The following is a 20,418-nucleotide window of genomic DNA, read 5'->3' on the forward strand; positions in this document are numbered from 1 at the left end:
TTTCCCGCACAAACCTGACATTTCTCCGGCACCTTCTTCTCCCTCAGACACCTCCAGACTTCTTGCCTTGGCACTCTATCGTATGCTTTCTCCAGATCAATAAATACCAGATGTAGCTCCCTTTGTTTCTTTCGATATTTTTCCATCATCTGTCGTAACCCAAAGATAGCATCTGTTGTTGATCTACCAGGCATGAAGCCAAATTGTTCCTTTGCAATCTCCACCTTCTCCCTCAATCTACCATCAAGAACCCTTTCTAGGATCTTCATTGTGTGGGACATCAACTTTATTCCTCCGTAATTTTTACAGTCTTGTACATCCCCTTTACCCTTGTAGATGGGAACAAGAGTACTCTCCCTCCATTCCTCGGGTATATTTTCCTGTTGGCAAACTTTCACGAACAGGTCCCACAGCAGGTCAATTCCCTCTTCCCCCAGTGCCTTCCATGCCTCCACTGGAATTCTGTCGGGGCCTACCGCTTTTCCATTCCTCATCCTCTTCATGGCCTCCGTCACTTACATTCTACTGATGTTCTGCACCATCCCCTCAGAAGGCTGCCCATCTCCTCTGTGAGTCCTTGCATTTTCCTCATTCAAAAGTCCCTCAAAGTATATTTTTCATCTGTTTCTTATGTCCACATCCCTCCATAATACTCTTCCTTCAGCATCTTTGATCTGTCTCACATGTAAGATGTCCTTAGCTGCTTTATTTCTACATTTCGCTAGTTGGTAAATTTTTCTCTGTCCTTCCTTTGTTTCTAATTGATCATACAGATCTTGATATGCCATGGCCTTCGCCTGTGCCACAACTCTCTTGGCTTCTTGCTTTCTCTCTTTGTACACCTCTCTGTCCTCTTCCACTCTTGACTCATCCCACTTCTGCTTTGCCTTCCTCTTAGCTGTCACTGCCACTTGTACATCATTATTCCACCATCAACCCTCCTTCTGCTCTCTGATCTTTCCAGATGTCTCACCAAGCACCTCGATTGCACAGCTCAGGATTACTTTTGAATTATGTTTCCACCAATCATGTACACTTTCCAGTCCATCCGAAATCCTCTCTAACACTCTCTCCCTGAAACGATTCCTCACACTCTCCTCTTTTAAGTGAAACCACTTAATTGTCTTCATCCCATGGCAACCAGAAGTTCTTATCTTCGATCTTATTTTAAAGTATGCACACAGCAGTCGGTGTTGTTGTGCTACTTGATCTGTTTTAATTACTTTACAATTTGTCACAACCTTAAGATGTTTTCTTCTAGTCAAAATGTAGTCAATTTGTGAGCTGTTGTTACCACTTCTAAATGTTATCAAATGTTCTTCCCTCTTGAAGAAAAACGAGTTCACAATTTCCAGATCAAATGCTACTGCAAAGTCCACAACCCTCTCTCCTTCCTGGTTCATCATTCCCACTCCGTGGCCACCATGCACCCTTTCACAGTCTCTATTCTGTCTTCCTATGTGCCCGTTCAAGTCTCCTCCGACAATCACCATCTCATTTTCTTCCAATTCCCCTCATTTCTTCATCTAACACGTTCCAGAACTCATCTTTTTCCTCTGCTGTACAACCAACTTGCGGGGCATATACACATAATACGACCACCCGCTCTTCTCCAAGACCCAATTTCATTCGCATGAGCCTGTCGTTCCTTCTACCCACGTCCAGTACTTCACCCTTCATTCTGCCACACACCACAATTCCTACACCATTTCTTCCCTCGTTATTCGCTCCAGAGTAGAACAATTTATATCCATCTCCCAGTTCCTTTGCCTTTCCCCCTTTCCACCTTGTCTCCTGCACACATAAAATGTCCAACTTCCTCTTCCTCATCATGTCTGCCACCTCTCTTCCCCTTCCAGTCATGCTTCCAACATTCAGTGTTCCCACTCGCAACATCCTCTCCACCTGCTGGGCTCGCTTCTTTAACCGCACCCACCCTTGATGCGGTAGCCCTCGTCCACTTCTCACAGCTGTAGGGCGATGTGGCTGCGCGTCGCTTAAGGGGTATGCCCTAGCCCTTATATCATTTTCTCTTCGACTCATAATCAGAGTTTGAGTTGGCACTGAAGTTTTCCGACCGGATGCCCTTCCTGACATCAACCCTCACATTTATCCGGGCTTGGGACCGGCACCTATTGAGGCTAGCTTGCCTCCTTCGGTGGCTGCATAAGACGAAATGACTTAGCAAGATAGGAAAGACTTACCCCTAGCCCTCGAATACTCTAATAGCATCAGGGGGAAGGAGCAAAGAAAGAAGAGGAGGGACCAGTCTACAGAATAATATAACAGATATATATTACATGAAGTAAGGCATGGTCCAGCATCAGGTACCTCGGGTTTGCCATGCCCGTACTCACTAAAGTGAGCCCTTGAGGATATCTTAACAACTACTGATGACACACAAACTGGCCTATAATTAGACACTTCCAGTTTACTACCGCCCTTCTGCAATGGTACTATCTTACCTTCCTTCTATTCCATGGGCACCTTGCCCATAGCCAGATTTTCATTGGAAAGCCAAGTCAAAGGAGCTGTCATTTCCTTAGCACATTCTCTCAAAACTCGTGGTGAAATACCATCCAGTCCCTCATCTTTACTGACATCCAGAGTACTTAGTATTCAGAACACATTCTCCTCCTGCACCTCTAGACCTCGAACCTGTCCTATCCCTCTAGTATTAAAATTTACTCCTCCAGGATGAAATACACCAATAAAGTGTTCATTGAACAATTTCCCCTATGTCCTCTGCATCAGTCACTCTATTCCCATTTTTATCCCACAATGTCATTCTTCCACAATCATTTCTCCTCCTACTGGCAACATAACTAAAAAAAATTTCCCTAGGATATTTTTTTTTGGTTCTTAGGGCCAATCTCTTCTTGTATTCCAGTTTTGCCTTCTTTACCATACTAGTCACTCTCTTGGCCTGTGTCTTATATTCTTCATGCATCTGCTCTTCACCTGTCTCCTTATATCTCTTCCATAGCCTCTTTTTCACATGCAGCTCCTGTTTAATATTGTTTATCATCCACTTTACACCAAATTGTGTCCTCTTCTTCACTCGTAGAATACAGCTTACTATTGCTGCTAACAAATATTCCCTCACAATTTCCCAAGCACTAATGATATCCTGGCCTTCCAATTCCACCCTCCATGGAATTGCCCCAATATTTAAGACTATTATAATCACCTGCCTTATAATTTCACATATATTCCCATCTCTTTGATACTCCTGCATGTCTATTCATCTTCCAAGTCAAAACCACATGGTCAGTCTCTCCAACTGGTGGGAGAGATGTTATCTCAGTTCTTATCAACTCTTCTGATGCTATAACCAAATGCAAAATTCTTGAATCCCTTGTTCCCTCTGTTACATGTTCCCTAAGACATTTGTCCCTCAAGAATTCTAGAAATTCCATTCCCTTGTTGCTACATGCATCTTCCTCTCCCCAATTTATACTGCTGTAGTTAAAATCTCTCATAACAATCAATTTTCTTGCACTTGCCAAGCTGAACTGTCTAAATATCTCGTGGTCCCCATCCTCTGTGCTCCTTGGTTTGTAGAAACACCCCACTAAATATCCCATCTTGCCTATCTCTACTTCACACCATATGCTATCAAAATCATTAGTGTCACTGCCTTCCAAAGCTTCCACTCTTAGAGGACATAAGTCATCACTTATCATAAGCAAGTACTCCACCACCAATCTTTCTCTTTCTATTCTGCCGAAATATGCTATATCCTGTTACTTCTATTCCTATTATTATATCCTCTTCTCTCAACCACAGCTGAGTGATCCCAATAATCTTTGGCCAGGCTGATGCTATCAGCGCCACCAATTCCTCTCCTTTATTCCGGATACTCTTGGCATTATCCCCTCTAGACTACACTGGGCTCAGCATTACCTGATGTAGTCCCCCTTCTCCCAAGTACCCTTTCCCACAAGAGGCCACCGCTGCTACCATCCACCTTGAACATTCTAGTTTCCCTGCATTGACACACTGACTCGTTCAGAACAGCAATCTCTCCAGATGCCTACATCCTTCCTCATTCAAATGCAAGCAGTCTCTTGCATACAATTCCTCTCTGTTCTCAAATGCTCTCCAAGCATCCACATATTCCAATCTTCTCTTCCGACACATTCTAGCTATTATGTTATTCAGTATGACCGCTCTTCTAGTCAACACGTACGCTATCTTTCCTTTCTGCGTCTTCTTTCGTACTACCTCAAGCAAGAATCTCATATCTCTTGCTGCCCAATATACATTACCTCTCAAGTCATTTGTTCGTACCATCACGATCATCTCATCCACCTTTTTGCCCTCCAGGCAAACACTCCTCATGCATCCTATCTTGTACACCACAGATCATTGAGTTACCATACATTACACCTTTTACCATTCCGTCTCTCCTACTGTTTTCATTCTCTCCTCTTCTATCATTGCCATAACTCTTTCTCATTCCCTCTCTTCCACTGTTCCCATTCTCTCCTCTTCTATCGTGCACATAACTCTCTCATTCCCTCTCTTCTACTGTTCCCATTCTCTCCTCTTTTATCATTCCCATACCTCTCTCTCATTTCCTCTCTTCTACTGTTTCCATTCTCTCCTCTTCTATCATTCTGATACCTCACTCTCATTCATTGTCTTCTACTGCTTCTATTCTCTCCTCTTCTCTCATTCCCAAAACTTTCACTCCTACTCTGATTCGCCTTGCATACATCTCTTCCATTCTCCTAATCTCAGCTTTCATACTTCTCATCTCGTTCACAAGATATTCCACCTTCTCTTTCAGCTCATCTATCCCTCTCTGCAAGTTAGTCACTCTTACTCATCATTCATTTATCCAATCAAAACCATGTCCATAAACTTCACCATCATTCAAGCCTTCCACACTCCCGACTCTTATTTTCTCATTCCTACTTCGCTCGTCATTCTCTCCTATCATGCTACTCGTCTCCCATTCGTCATTCTCTCCTATCGCACTACTCATCTCCTGATATTCATTTCCCATCCCTGAAGCAACTAGGTTGGTTATCGATGTATCTAATTTGTTAATTTCCTCTCACTGTCTGCATTTTGTGCATATATGCACTCCCCTCCCACCCCTTCTCTCACCCACCACATATCCAACTCCCAGGAAGCATACATGCCACAATCACTGCATATGCCACAAAGTCTTTTATTTTATTACATATAATAGAGTTCTTAAATGGTGGAGGACCTAGTGACATGCCGTTTGTGATTGTAGTTGCATCCGCCATCATTCCTAATTGCCAAGTACGTAACTACTAAACTAAACTAAACTAATACTAAAAAAATATATGAATACTGTATCTCAGATATATATTTATAAATAAATAAATGCTAAATATAAACATATATATATAAAAGGAAATTAAATGGAAATAAAAGGAAATTGGCAAAGAGTAATTTACTCTTTGCCAATGATACCTGAAGAAGTTGTATTACAACGAAACTAGTTGTATCTTAACAATAAATTTGTTATTCTCGGTGTAAAGCCATTTAATTTCCTTTTTTATATACAGTTCTACCAAGTAAATAATGAACATTAATATATATATATATATATATATATATAAAAAATCAGCTAACGCCTTTTTATTCCCGTATACGGGAGTAGGCGAGGCCATTTTAGCCCTATCTAACTTTTTGGAGACTGAGTGGGCAGTTCAATCTCCACTGGTACCCAATCAGAGACAGATGGCCCAAGGCTATCACTAATTAAGCGGTACGCAGTGAAGAGAGACAGATCAAATGTGCCGCCATCTCGTGGTCCCTAACCCTAACACAATATACTTAATGTCTGAAATAATGTGGGTTCTACAGTAGATTTTTTGAGTTTACAGGACGAAAAACCCAAGTTTCCGGGAGGAAAAACCTGCTTGCCTGTGCCAGAGATCGACTAACTCGGGAACCGGTCGAAAAAAGGCTTAGAAAAATTTCGTCTAGTCGCCGACTAGACTCGAAACCAAACCTTCCTTCGTGCGGCCAAGCGCGGTGGTGTGCAAACGGCACATCCACTGTATATTATACACTATATATACACTATAATATACACTATATACTATACTAGATAGCGAAAACTTATCTTCTTATTTTTTTTATTCTTATTTCTTTTATAACATTTCTTTTTCAGATTTTAATGTGACATTAGAAATTGAGTCAAATAATCCCAGAAGGGTGCAGATTCCAAGAGGATTCTTAATGAATAACCTAACAGAAAGCAATAATCTAACAAACATTATATCTCTTAAAAAAAATAGATATGCTTGTTTCATAGCTGATGCATATATACCTATAACAGTAAGTATTTCTTTTTTATTGCTTTTGTATTGCTTTGAAATGTTAGAACAAAAAATATGAGGAAAAATTACTCAGTATCATCCTCCAACAATAAAATTTGGAGCAGTTAAAACTTCTGAAATAAGTGGAGAGAGAGAAAGAGAGAGATGGCCTGCAGAGATGTCTGCTTTCACATTATTTAACCTGTGATTGGAAAAACTAGTAAAAGACTATTCCAGAAAACATGAGAATAACTGTGAATGGGCAGAATTGAAATCATATAAAATATAAAAACCATAACAACTGTGCAATGCAAATAAATTTTAGTAAAACCGAAACAATTACAATAGGCAGAAATGGAGATGAGCTTAATTTAAAAGTAGAAGGAAATAAACTAGAACAGGTTAAAAAATTCAATTACTTAGGCACATTGATTACAGACAGACTAAATTATGAAGAAACTAAACACAGAATAAATCTAGGGTGGTCTGCTATAATTACACTTAAAATTGACTATTTCTACTTATGTACTGGTTTGAATTCATCATAAAGTTTAATGAAATAAATACAGCATATATAAATAATTAAACACATGTTTAGTCAATAATATGTTGCATCTGTCACTGAGACATCATCAGGGAAACAATATTAAAATTACAAAAACACACAAAATTGCACAAAACAGTAGACAATGAGTGGAAAAAACTACACTTAAAGCCTAAAGACTTATGAGGGGCACCCTATATGGGTGCTGCTGGATTAGCATTAGTTGTTGGGTGGGAGGCTTAAGAATTAGGTTCCCATTAACAAGATCGCATTAATCCTTTAATAAGATCATATTAAACTTTTGTTTAATATGATCATATTTTATTTTACAACCATACTTTTTATATTTTTAATATAACTATACAGTGTTTAATACAAAGTTTAATAACACCACAGCAATATTTAATGTAGGTCGAGTTGTGCTTTGGATTTTTTCTAGTGGATGCATTGTGAAAATTGCTTCATGTGTGCACTGAGAAATGTGAGATTTGTGTACTATTGGAGTGAATGAAAAGAAGCACAGCATTAATGTATGTCAAAAATGTATTGATAGATTAGAGTGATTAGAAATGGGAGCCAGAGTCAGGACAATAGTAGAAGAGCTTAGGCAAAAGTCAGTCAAAATGAAAAGTGAAATAAAGCATCTGTAAGATGAATTGGAAGATGAGATTGGTTGATGCAAATGAGCAGAAATAACGAATAGCATCTTGCTATTCATTATTTCTGCTCTGATTCTCAATATTTTGTGTGATTTGTGCTGATTTGTTTGAAGCAAAGGGATTCAGTTGGTGAATCTGTAGAGTGAATTTGAAGGGAAGTTGGAATGATTTAAAGTTGATGTTTACATTTGATTAGTTTTGGTGTTGGACATTTAGAAAGGTTGTTATTTATTGAGAATACACAAAATGAAGAGGTTAATGTAGCAAACAATCTAAGGGTACTTGTGAAGAAGGATAGCAACTAAACTGGTTATATGACAGAAGGAAGATGGACATGAGATTGAAGATGTGGTTGTAGCAGCACAAGATAATGGAATATATAAATGTGAGGATGAGATGGGTATGAACGACAACCAGGATCAGAGAAATGGAAGTGGTCAGACAGAACAGAGAGGTGTGGTATAGCAGCTAGAATAGAGAATGTTGGTACTGGTAGAATATCCTCAAAGACATAGGAATTGTTAGATTTACATACCAGTGTAAGGAGTTTGAAATAAGAGAGCAGAGTTTGTTGCATTGATTGAGTCTGTATGCCCAAAGATAATTGAGATAAGTAAAACTTTGTTGTTTGAGGATGATGTAAATCAGGAATAGAAATGGAAATATATACAATTTTCCAGAAGGATAGAAAAGTGAAAAGAATAGGTGGAGGGAGTGCTGTTAATGATTGCAGAGAAATTGTGAAACGTGTACGAGGTGGTTTCAAAATGTTTCGAGACTAGGTTTGTAAAACGCCAACAGATGCATGCAAAGTCACAGGGAGTACCTACCTTCATAAGTCAGTGTGCCAAAAGACATCATCCTGTGTACATCGGGAGCTGTGCAACTGATGCTGTTCTGACCACCTGCTTTACCACATCTGCGATTTAATCATGGATAGCCAATTAGAACAAAGAGCAAATGTGAAATTCTGCATGAAATTGGGCAAATCTTCCACAGAGACATTTGACATGATTCGGCAAATTTACAGCGATGCTGCCATGAGTTGTTCAAGGTGTTTTGAGTGGCACACATGCTTCAAGAGTGGAAGAACATCACTGGAAGAGATGAGAGATCAGGAAGACCTTCAATGAGCTCAACCCCCAAAAATGTCAAAACCATTCGGCAACTTGTGCATGAGGATCTTCGGAGAACACTCCACAACATTGCTGCCATTGTTGGTGTGTCGTACGGAACAGTCCAGGCAATCCTCACATGTGATTTGAACATGCGCCGTGTTGCTGCCAAGTTCGTCCCCAGGCTGCTGACCCAGGAGCAGAAGGAACACTACGTCGAAGTCTGCCAAGAACTCCGTCAGCATGCCGTGGATTACCCATTCCTTCATGTCGAGGATCATTACCGGTGATGAAACTTGGGTGTACGGGTACGACCCTGAGATGAAGCAACAGTCTTCACAGTGGAAGAGCCCATCAACTCCACAACCGGAAAAGGCGAGTCAGGTCCGCAGCTCGACCAAGTGCATGCTCCATCTTTTTCGACATTCGCGGCATTGTGCATTGAGAATTCATCCTTAGGGGCCAGACCGTCAATAGCGAGTTCTACTGCCAGGTTTTAAGGCATCTGAGGGAGGACATTCGGCAAAAGCGACCAGATCTGTGGCGCACGAAAAACTGGATGCTCCACGACGACGATGTACCTTGTCACCAAGCTCTCCTCACATGTGAGTTTCTCGCCAGAAACAACATGATCTCACTTCCGCACCCACCCTACTCGCCATATTTGGCTCCTGCAGACTTCGCCCTCTTCCCAAATATGAAGATCCATCTCAAAGGTCACCGTTTTGACACCATTGTGGAGATCCAGCACGAATCGCAGAAGATGCTTGACATGCTTCAAAAAGAAGACTTCCAGGACACATTCCAGAAGTGGAAAGAATGCTGAGAGCGCTGTATTGATATGCAAGGGGACTATTTTAAGGTGATAGTGTGTAAATGTAGATAAATAAAGTAATTTCTTGTAAACAGAGCTAGTCTCAAAACTTTTTGATATCACCTCGTAGAAAAGCTTATGTGTTCATTGCACGTATTCAACAGAATATGAAAACAAAATTTGTACACTTCTACATGATCAGTCAACATACAAAATTGTAGATCGAGATTCCACAACTGGCCTAAAGAAACAGTAAACAAACTCAAGCCCTTCCACGTTAAAATACCCAGGATATATGGAGCACCAAAAATTCACAAACAAGATACACCCTTACTCCCCATTGTAGATAGTATAAACAGGCCCACATACAAACTGGCTAGGCATTTAGCTAAGCTACTAGCCACTCTCACAAACAATTTTCCTTCCTTTTTCAAAAATTTTGCCCACCTAAAAAGTATTTTAGAAAACCATACCCTAAAATGTTCAGACATAATGGTGAGTTTTGATATCACCTCACTATTCACAAATGTACCAATAATTGAAACCCTTGATCTGCTAAAGTCACATTTTCCCCCTGATATATTTGAACTATTTAATTTCATAATACATGCAGGATATTTTATATAAAAAGGGAAAATATGCAAACAGTTAGATGGGACAGCGATGCCCTCCCCCAGCCAACTTCTTCATAGAACACCTGGAAAAGCTAGCTATACACAGCCACTCTCAAACCACCGCTTTGGCTATGCTATGCTGATGATTTGCTTGCTATTTGGCCACATTGTCCAGACACATTGGATACATTCTTAGCACATTTAAATAGCCAACACTCAAAAATCCACTTTACAATGGAACTGGAAGCTAATAACTGTCTGCCCTTCCTGGATACATTAATCACACATCTTCCAGATGGTTCCTTATCATTCTTGGTTTATAGAAAACCCATACATACAGGTAGATATTTATACCATGACCCATCTCGACAGTATGGTATCCTAAAAATGCTAACCCACAGAGTATGAGCAATTTGTTTCAAGGCATGCTCTTACTACTGAACTCACTCACTTACACTACACTTCCTTAGCCAATGGCTATAATCCCCATAAGATAGACAAAATACTGAATGCTCCCCAGAAATACCCCCCCCCCCCGCCACTATCCACCATGGAGAACTACAACAAAACAGTCGCCATCAACATTAAAGGCACATCGGAAAAGATATCTAGAGTACTCAGTAAACATAAACTATGCACTGTATTTAGATCATATGTCAAATTGGCAATTATCATCCATTCACCCAAGGACAGCATCTCTCCTTTATCACATCCAGGAGTTTATGAAGTACCCTGTTTGTGTGATCAAGCTTACTATGGTCAGACAAGAAGAACTGTGGACATCCCCCCTCAGTGAACATAGGAAATGCATCCGGCACTATCGCAACGGCAAGTCAGGACTAGCAGACCATGCTTTGGATACCCCTGCACACAGGATCAACTGGAAGAAAACAAGAGTGCTGAACAAAAGCTTTTACAAGTCAGAGAGATTGTTCTTAGAATCAACAGAAGCCTTGAAACATACTCCAAACCTGAACAAGTATGGCTGTATAAATTTGCCTAAGGTTTGGACAGTCATCTTAAGACATAACTATTCCCTGCTTTCTCTCTCTTTTTTTTAATTTTTTTTTTTTTTTTAACAAAGAGGGCACCTAATTAGGACTTTAGTCTTTGTGTTGTAGCTACAATTGTTCAAACTAGTCCATTGTTACACCACATTGTTGTTGTCTCACACACTGTGACAAACTTTTTTGTGCTTGCTCTGAAGATCCTGGTTAGAGTACCAGCAAAATATCAGAAATAAGTCAATAAATAATTATTTATCAGTCGGTGTTCTAATATATACCATCAAAATTAATCAACAAGTAAGGGAATCTAATAAATTTAGTTTAATCCTTTATCCAAGTGTGAGCAAACAAAGTTTGCTCCTGAAAGTATCTTCAGGACTGAGGTAAGGTGGTACACACCAGGGCAACTCATTGCAAAGGTGGAGCTAGCTACCAATACTCCTGTCTCAGTATCTCCTATAATGCAAAACACATCTCCTTGCGTATATGTCTAATGTTATGCATTAAGGGAAGGGCCACTACCCAGACTAGTTTCGACCTTTATTGAGGTCTCTTCAGTGGGAGCCAGGCCCAAGCTGAGATACCAGGCAGAAGCATTCGCAGGTCATCTCTACCTATAGAAGTTGCCAAATGGTGTGCCACCCATGTTTAATAAATTACTCTGGATTTGGAGAAAGATGTTGAAAGTTTATTTTTCACTTGGTTAGAATATAATAAATTTAGTTTAATCCTTTATCCAAGTGTGAGCAAACAAAGTTTGCGCCTGAAAGTATCTTCAGGACTGAGGTAAGGTGGTACACACCAGGGCAGTTTCCAGAGTAATTTATTAAACATGGGTGGCACACCATTTGGCAACTTCTATAGGTAGAGATGACCTGCGAATGCTTCTGCCTGGTATCTCAGCTTGGGCCTGGCTCCCACTGAAGAGACCTCAATAAAGGTCGAAACTAGTCTGGGTAGTGGCCCTTCCCTTAATGCATAACATTAGACATATCCGCAAGGAGATGTGTTTTGCATTATAGGAGATACTGAGACAGGAGTATTGGTAGCTTGCTCCACCTTTGCAATGAGTTGCCCTGGTGTGTACCACCTTACCTCAGTCCTGAAGATACTTTCAGGTGCAAACTTTGTTTGCTCACACTTGGATAAAGGATTAAACTAAATTTATTATATTCTAACCAAGTGAAAAATAAACTTTCAAGTAAGGGAATCGTGTCCACAAAATGTAGAAATTGATAGCACGTGCAGATTTTGAATCTGTGTGGTGTGAAATTGAAGTTAACATGCTAGTATATCTGATAGTTTCCTGTTATGGGCTAGGAAATCTAGAGAATACTGATTGTGAAATGTTTAGGCAAATTAGTTGGCCTGGTTGGCCGAGTGGTTAGCATATCCACTCTCCAGCCAAAAGGCCGCGGGGTTTGAATCCCGTCCTGGGTATGGATGTTTGTGATTGTCTGTGAAAGCACTAGTGGTGGTAGTTAGCAGTAGATGGCGTTGGTGTTAGATGATGAAGGTTGGTGGAGTAGTGAGACAAAGAGTTGATGCCCACCCTCGATGAGTCTTTGGACTCCCTGGAGGTGTGATATAATAATAATAATAATTAGTTGGGCATGTAAAAAGAAGGTTATGCTGATGGGAGACTTTAATTACAGGAATATAGAATGGAAGGAGGAGATAGTGTATAGGAACAAGGAGAGTGAGTTTTTTGAATTTCTGAGGGATATATATCTGAAGTGTATTATGCATATATCTGATGTATATTATGCAGCTGAAGCAACTGGAGGCTTTACTGTTTTGGATTTGGAGATAACTTCACAAGATATAATTGTTAATGAGGTATATCAGCACTGCCGCCTGTTGGTGAGAGTGAGCATGAAGTACTTGTTTGGGAGGTGGTGAAACAAGAGAAGGTTAGTGTCAAAATCTGATAGGTGATTATGGGAAATTCTGTAGTCAACTAGCATCACTACATCAGGTAGATGAGCTGTGCAGAAAAGATGTTGACAGGACATGGAAATGCATAATTCAGTATCTGACACAAGCAATGTATAACTGCCTACCAAGGGTTAAGCAAGTAACCAGAGTAGGAGTGAAGTGGATGAACGGTGAAATCAAACAAACTGTATTCAAAAAAAAAAAAAAAAAAAATGCTATGGAGGAAGTACAAGACAGTTGGTGGCGATTGGATCTGTGAACAGCATAAAGTGCAGGCTAGGAAGATGAGTTATTTTTGCTATATCCTGAGTAAGGAGAAGAATAATTATGGAAGGATAACTTTGATCACTACTGACAGTAGGAAAGTGACAAGTGGAAGAAATACTTTGATTACTTGCGAATGTGTATTATTCATGTGGTGATACTGCAAGTCATCAATGCGACAGAGAGTGATATGAGAAATGAGGAAGATGATCTGGAGGTACTCAGCATATTGAAATATATCAATCTGAATATAGCATTGGGGGATTGGATGGAATGCTGGCCCATGTGTTGTAAGAATGTGCTAGAGAATTGGTAGTTAGTGCCTCTGACCAAGTTGGGTCAGAGGCACTACCAAAGTCTCTAGCTCTGACTAGGTTTCTTCTTCCCACTTCTTCAATGGAAAGAGACAAGATAGTTCTGTTACACAAAGGAAGTTCCAAAATGGAAATAGCAAATTGCAGACCAGTTACTTAGGGTGGTGGTTAAGGTATCAGAAATTTTGGTTAAATGTAGAATTTGGAATTGGAATGTGGATGAGCACGGAACAGTGCAAAAGGTTAGATGATGGGATGAAGGAAAGAGTAAAAAATGTGACAAATGACTCCATAGAGTTTCCATAAGGTGTGTTTTCTAGAAGGGAGAATTATCAGAATCGTTGATGTGTAAGATATGAGAAGCAGACAAGAAAACAAGTTGCCATTGTTCGGAATAAATGGTTTGGTAGCACATGAAGAAAATGTGAGGATGGATATCAGGAGGTTGTTGAGGAGAGTGAAAAAAAAGTGTGATCGGAAAGGTAGTCAGTGTGTTGCTGAGATATGATAATGATGGGTTGAAACAGAGCAGGAATCATGAAGAGTATGTTGCAGAGCTGTGTGAGGAGAAGTGAGTGGAGTTTGTAAATGTGTAGGATGCATTTGAGGGAAAGATGGATTTATAAAAGTGGCTGGCTGCATTTAAATGAATTTAGTGTGAGTCAGTTAGAAGAGAATTTTGCTTCAAGAACAGCATGAATGATGTGAGCAAAAGAGCAAAGGAAGTAAGAGGTGAAGGAAAATATCAGGAGAGAGGAACTAGTGAGACTTAACTGGTTGTAAATGAGAATAGCAGTAGCACGAGAGAAAAAGAATGCAAGACAGACAGGGAAATGGGGAGTCTGGCTGGACAGGGAGACACCGTATAAGGAGAGTGGATGTTGGAAGTAGTAGTGAATGTGTATATTAGGATGGTCAGCATTGGAATTGGGATGTCCTCAAATGCGTGGAGTGTGGTCGAGTCTCAGAGGATAGATAGGGTAAGAGGTGATAAAGGCATTTGGAAATGGATAGATGGGTGGACATCGCATGGCATGAATAGGACTGGTTATAGAACTAAAAGTGAATTGCCATGCTCATTTACTAATCCAGGAGCATCAGAAATAAAGGAGATGAAATGGTTTTGCTGACTGAATTTATTTGTCCCAAAATGTTGGAATAAGCGAAACATGGTTGGATAAGGATGATATCCTGATGGGAATAGAAATAGAGTGATGTTTTTTCACAAAGATAGAAATAATAAGGGAGGAAGGGTGCTGTTGATGATAGCAGGTGAATTATGTCCACACAAAGTTGAGATATTATATGTAAATAGTGGCAATGGTTTGAGTTAGTAGGGTGTGAGGTGGAAGTTGACAGGAAGCGATAATTAGATTCTGCTATAGGCCAGAGAATATGGAGTATTGTGATGAAGAAATGTGTAAGCAACTTGGATTATTATAGGTGGTTTTAATATTGGTAATATAGACTGGAACAAAGAGACAGCATTCAGGAATAAGGAAAAGGAATTTCTTGAGTTCTTATCAACTACTATCTTGACAAGACAAGTTCTTATCAAGACAGACAACTATCTTAGGTAGTATGTAAGCGAGGCCATACAAGGATCGAGTCTTAGATTAAATCATTTCATTGGAGACTATGATTGTGAGTGAAATCTCACATTTTCCCCCATTTGGTGAGAGTGACCATGAGGTGATCACATGGGTGGTGGCCATCCATGTGAACACTTCTGTGAAGAATATGATATATGTGGAACTACAAGTCTGATAATTATGAAAAGCTTGGAACTATACTACAGAATTAGATGTTAAGCTGGAGGGAAATAATTGTTGTGTGGGAACTAATCAAAAGATATTTAACCACATCTATGTGCAAATGTATTTCGAAGGTCAAAAGACTGAATAAAATAGGTGACAAATAGATTAATGGAAATTTGGAAGAAGAGGATACTGTAGAGGCAGCACAAAATGAATAATGACAGCAATCAATTAGATGAGGAGTGTAAAGAGTAGGCGAGGAAGGTGATTCAGTTGGTAAGAACAGTAAAACTACTACTATGAGCAGAAATTAACATATCAGGTCTAGAAAAATCCTAGAAAAATTTTCAGGTTGCAGAAAGTAAAAGGAAAAATGCTTATGGTAAGATGATGTTAATAGATGAAGAGAGTAGAATAGTAACTGCTGCAAACGATAGCTGAGGTATTCCATGAACAATTTATAAGGGTGATTTATCATCATGGGCAAAAATCATGAGTAGCTCAAGTGTAAAAGAACTAGGAGAGGATGGCTTAATTGTGAGCTAGCAAGAGGTATATGAAAAATAATTAAGTTTGTCAATAAGACAATAAGATTTGATGACATATCACCATGTGTCTTAAGGGAATGTTCCAGGGAGAAGTAGGTAGCAGCATTGGCACATCTGTTTAATAACAGTCTTACAACAGCACAGATCCCAAGAGAGTGGAAAGAATGTAAAATTGTTTCACAGCATAAAGGATGTGAAAAGGCTGTGGTTACAAGGTGATGAATGTATTGGATATGGGAGATGCATATACAATGATATTTCTAGATTTTGCAAAAGCTTTTGATTGATAGCTGTTTAATAAATTGCAATGGATGGAATTGGATAACAGACTTAAGTTCGATCTGTGAATTACTCTCAGATAGGTGTCAGAAAATTGGGACTATTGTTGTTCAAATTATATATTAATGATATTGGGATGGGTTTAACTGGTAATATGCAACTTTTTACAAATGATACAAAATTGGGGAGAACAATGCAGAGTCAAGCAGATGTTATGGCCTTACAGGAGGATTTGAATAGATTGTATGAATGGGCAGGTAAGTGAAACTATCATTTCAATGTTTCAGAGTGTAAGATTTTGAAATTTAGTAAGAAATAATGATGGGATGCAAAGCATACTCTTGTCCACTACCACTGTAGTGGCAGACAAGGACCTGAAATTCATGGATCTTTTAGAAATAATGAATTCATCTAACTATTAGGGGCCATTATTGTTGATGAGTTTATAGGGAATGAAAGGCATTAATGCTGGAGTTGGTAATAGCATCTCGGAGTGTGATAGTAAATAAAATCTCCATGTTGACTAATTGGGTGAGAGTGATCATAGTTCAGATAAAGGAGATAGCAAAACAGGGCATATGCTCAACTAAAAAGTGATATGTAGAACTGCAAAGTAGGAGATTGCGATAGGCATATTAAGCATCCTTAAATGACAAATGATACTTGAGAGTTTATTTGTGACTATCTGAATACAACAGTTTTGGCAGTATTCCTAGAATTAGGAGACTGAACAAAGGTGTAAATCAGATGAATAACAAATTAGATAAGACTTGCAAGAAAAGAAAATGTTGATGAGTATAAACAGAACAATATCAGAGGTTGCTTGTAGGTAAATCATAGTCAAGAAAAGTGACAGTGTAGTAAGGAAGAAGAAATTGACAGGAGGAATCTTTATGTGGACTCTTTCAATTGAAGGTGAGTTAGCCGATCTCATACGGAGGTAGCAGGGTTTTTTCATCCTGCATACAGACAAATCGGCCCTTCAGAACACGCGCAATTTACAGACAAAAAATACTAGCTGTGGTGGTGGGCAGTAGATGCCGCTGATGTAGATGATTGGTAGTAGAGGATCGGTGTAGTGGTGGAGACGGAGAGTTGTACAATGGGTATCCTCCCGCAATGAGTCTTCGGACTCCTTGTAGGTGTCATGAATAATAATAATGAGACTGAAAAAAAAAAAAAAACAGGTAGTTGTCAAAATATAGTTACACTTCCTGGTTAATATTATTGGTCAGGACCTACATATTGATAAGACTCATCATGGGAGACCCTTCTTAGACAACATAATATCTATCATACCACTCCTTAAACTCATTCACTGCTTGAGCTCTCACTATCCTATCAGGCAATGCATTCCATGGTCCAACCACCTTCCATACAAAAAAAGGCAACTCCTCGCCTTCTTGCTCATCACTTGCATTCATTCCTCCAGGAATGGCCCCTTGTCTTTGCTCCTTGTTCTACCACACAAAATAACTCCTGAATGTCAACCCTTAACTTCAACAGTTTAAATGTCTGAATCGTATCACCTCTCCTTCTATCTCCAGACAGTGCAGTCCACATGCCCAGAGTCTATCCTTATGATTAACATTATACAGCCCTGGTATAATTTTTATTATCCCTGCACCCTTTCCAGTATCCTGTTCAAATCCAGGTGACCAAATCTGAGCACAATAATCCAGACGTAGTGTGATCAGGACTTTATAACAATGAAATCTTCACTCCTCTATCTCTGCTCTTCAGCATCCTCCTCGATATTGCAGCAATCCTCTAAGTTACCTTCACTACCTTTGTAACATTTTACCTGAAGATATCAGTTGAATTAAACTGATATCTCCATTCATTTGCTCATTTGTCCAGCTTATTTAAATCTTCCTGAAGGGCTACCACATCTGCACTATTACTGATAACTCTTTCCTCTTCACATCACCTGAAAACAGCTGAATATATCCCTGCACTCATTATATCCAGGTTAAATAACACAGATTTCAGTACTGAGCCCTGTGGAACTCCACCTGTAACCTTCTGCTTCCTTGATACTGCTCCATGGTACACAACTCCCTGATTTCTTTAAGACAGCCAGTCCCCAATATAGTTCACTAACCTGACATCAACCCATATGCTGTAATTTAAATGTCAGCTTATCATGAGGCATCTTGTCAAATTCGTTTGTATAATTCATCAACCGCTCTTTTTATTATAAAAGATAACCAGATTACTAAAACAAGAGTGTCCCTTCAAATCCATGCTAACCCTCACAGATAACATTATCCTCATCTGCTCAATGCTGTATATGATCTCTCACTAATTTCTCCAAATTCTTAACAGCCACTGAAGAAATACAAATGGTCTATAGTTTGACACTTCCATTCTACCACCACATTTATGCAATAGCACCATCTTACCCTCCTTCCAATCCTTGGGCTCCTTTCTCATAGCTAGACTTTCATTGAAAAGCAAAGTCAATAGAAGTATCAGTTCTTTAGCACATTTTCTCAAAACATGTGGTGAAATCTCATCCAGTCCCATTGCTTTATTGACATCTAGAGTACTTATTATTTAAAACACACTGTCCTCATGCACTTTTAAACCTTGAACCCTCCCCTCCCTCCCCATCCCTCCAGTAACAAAACTTACATTTCCAGCATATAACCAAATAAAGTTATCTTTAAGCAACTCCACTGTCTTCTGCATCAGTTACCATACTCTGATTTCCATCTACCAATGACTTTCTTCCACAGTCATTGACTCCTATTGGCCACATAGTTAGAGAATTCCTTTGGATGTTCTTTGGATCTGAGGGCTAATCCCTTCTCATATCAACGTTTTACCTCCCTTACATTGTTAGCCACTTTTCCTCATGCATCTTATACCCTTAATTCATCTGCTCTTCATCCCTCTTCTTATACTTCCTCCATAACTTCTTTTTCACCTGCAATTATTGCTTGAAATCATTTGTCATCCAGTTTACACCAAACTGTGTAAATTCCATATAAATGATTCTTCTTGATGTCTCTTCGTTCCCCAAGTTAAGATTACATGATCACTCTTTCGAGGGCAGGATGTCATCTCAGTTAAAATCAGATCAGATCCACTGATGCTATGACCAAATCCAATACTCTTGAACCTCATGTTCCTTTCTACTATTTGTTGCCTAAGACATTTGTTCCTTAACACATTTTGTTATGTATTTTATAAATGAAGCAGAATAGCATTAAGCACATGCAGATGAAGAAGATAGGAAATTTATGAAAAAGTAGTTTCCAATACGTTAAATGAAGTTGTGAGACTAGATTGGCTATCATCATATCCGTTAACAAAATGCACATGTTTAATAGAATACCACAAAAAAGAAAAAAATATGTAAAAAGTTGAAATTAAGAGAAAGGGATTGCAAAGTGGTACTTGAGTGCTGAGATGGTTACCAATCTAGTATTGGGGGAGGCAGACCAGTGTTGCAGGTTTGTCTCCTTTGTTTATTTTGTGTTTCTATGTATCACCACATCCTGCGAAAGAGTGCATGAAAGAGCTCACTGTGCCTTTCTTCATATATCTGTCTTTAAAACATAGCAATGCCCTAAAAATTGAGTAAAAAGCCAATGACATTATAAAAAAGGGGTGCTTCTTAACAAACATAGGCTAAATAGCCATAAAAATAATATTTACTTAGAGGAGTAACATGGAATTTTTTCCAGAAATAATAAATATACTAAGAGAAAGTTTCTCAAGAGCAGAATAAGTTTGTTTTGAGAACGATGTTGAAAGTTTGAGAGATTAGTTAGAAATAGAATATGATTACAGTAATAGAATTGAAGTAACTGAAGTAAAATTACTAAAAAACACAAAGAATGATTAAACAGCAGTAATGATTCTCCTTTTTTGATACGTCTCCTCAACACAATCAAGTCAGTATTGAGAAGATGTATTGAAAAAGGAGAATCATATATGTTTGAGACATTGAAACTATTGAGAGGTAGAGAGAAAGAGATCTTTCATATAGTAGAACAAGGGGAACAAAGAATTGAGCAAGGATAAAGGGCCCATCCCTGGAAGTTGCAAATGGAAGTAGGGAGCAAGAGGGTGAGAAGTGGCTTTGTTGCATGGAAAATGGTTGGATCATGCACTCCATTACCTGATAGGATGGTGAGAGTGCAAATTGTGAACAAATTTAAAGAGTTGTTACAATAATTTTTATGTTATCTAAGATGAGCCTCCCATGACAAATCTTTTGACTCCGTGGAGATCCTGAATAAGAAT

The 20,418-nt window shown here is 39.1% G+C and overlaps 1 protein-coding gene across 2 annotated transcripts in view; it reads left to right on the plus strand.

Moving 5' to 3' along the window:
* Positions 1-20,418, plus strand: part of LOC150094569 (integrin alpha-9-like) — an 806,800-nt gene that overhangs the window by 481,511 nt on the left and 304,871 nt on the right. For both annotated transcript variants that reach the window (XM_090411876.1, XM_090411877.1), the window contains exon 16: positions 6,161-6,327. In XM_090411876.1, coding sequence (XP_090268002.1) covers positions 6,161-6,327 — 167 coding nt within the window. The remainder of the gene's footprint in view (positions 1-6,160; positions 6,328-20,418) is intronic.

The sequence above is a fragment of the Typopeltis vanoorti genome, chromosome 22 (genome assembly GCF_054136105.1).
Source record: "Typopeltis vanoorti isolate ZY-2024b chromosome 22, IOZ_Tvanoo_1.0, whole genome shotgun sequence".
In the NCBI taxonomy this organism is placed as follows: Eukaryota; Metazoa; Arthropoda; class Arachnida; order Uropygi; family Thelyphonidae; genus Typopeltis; species Typopeltis vanoorti.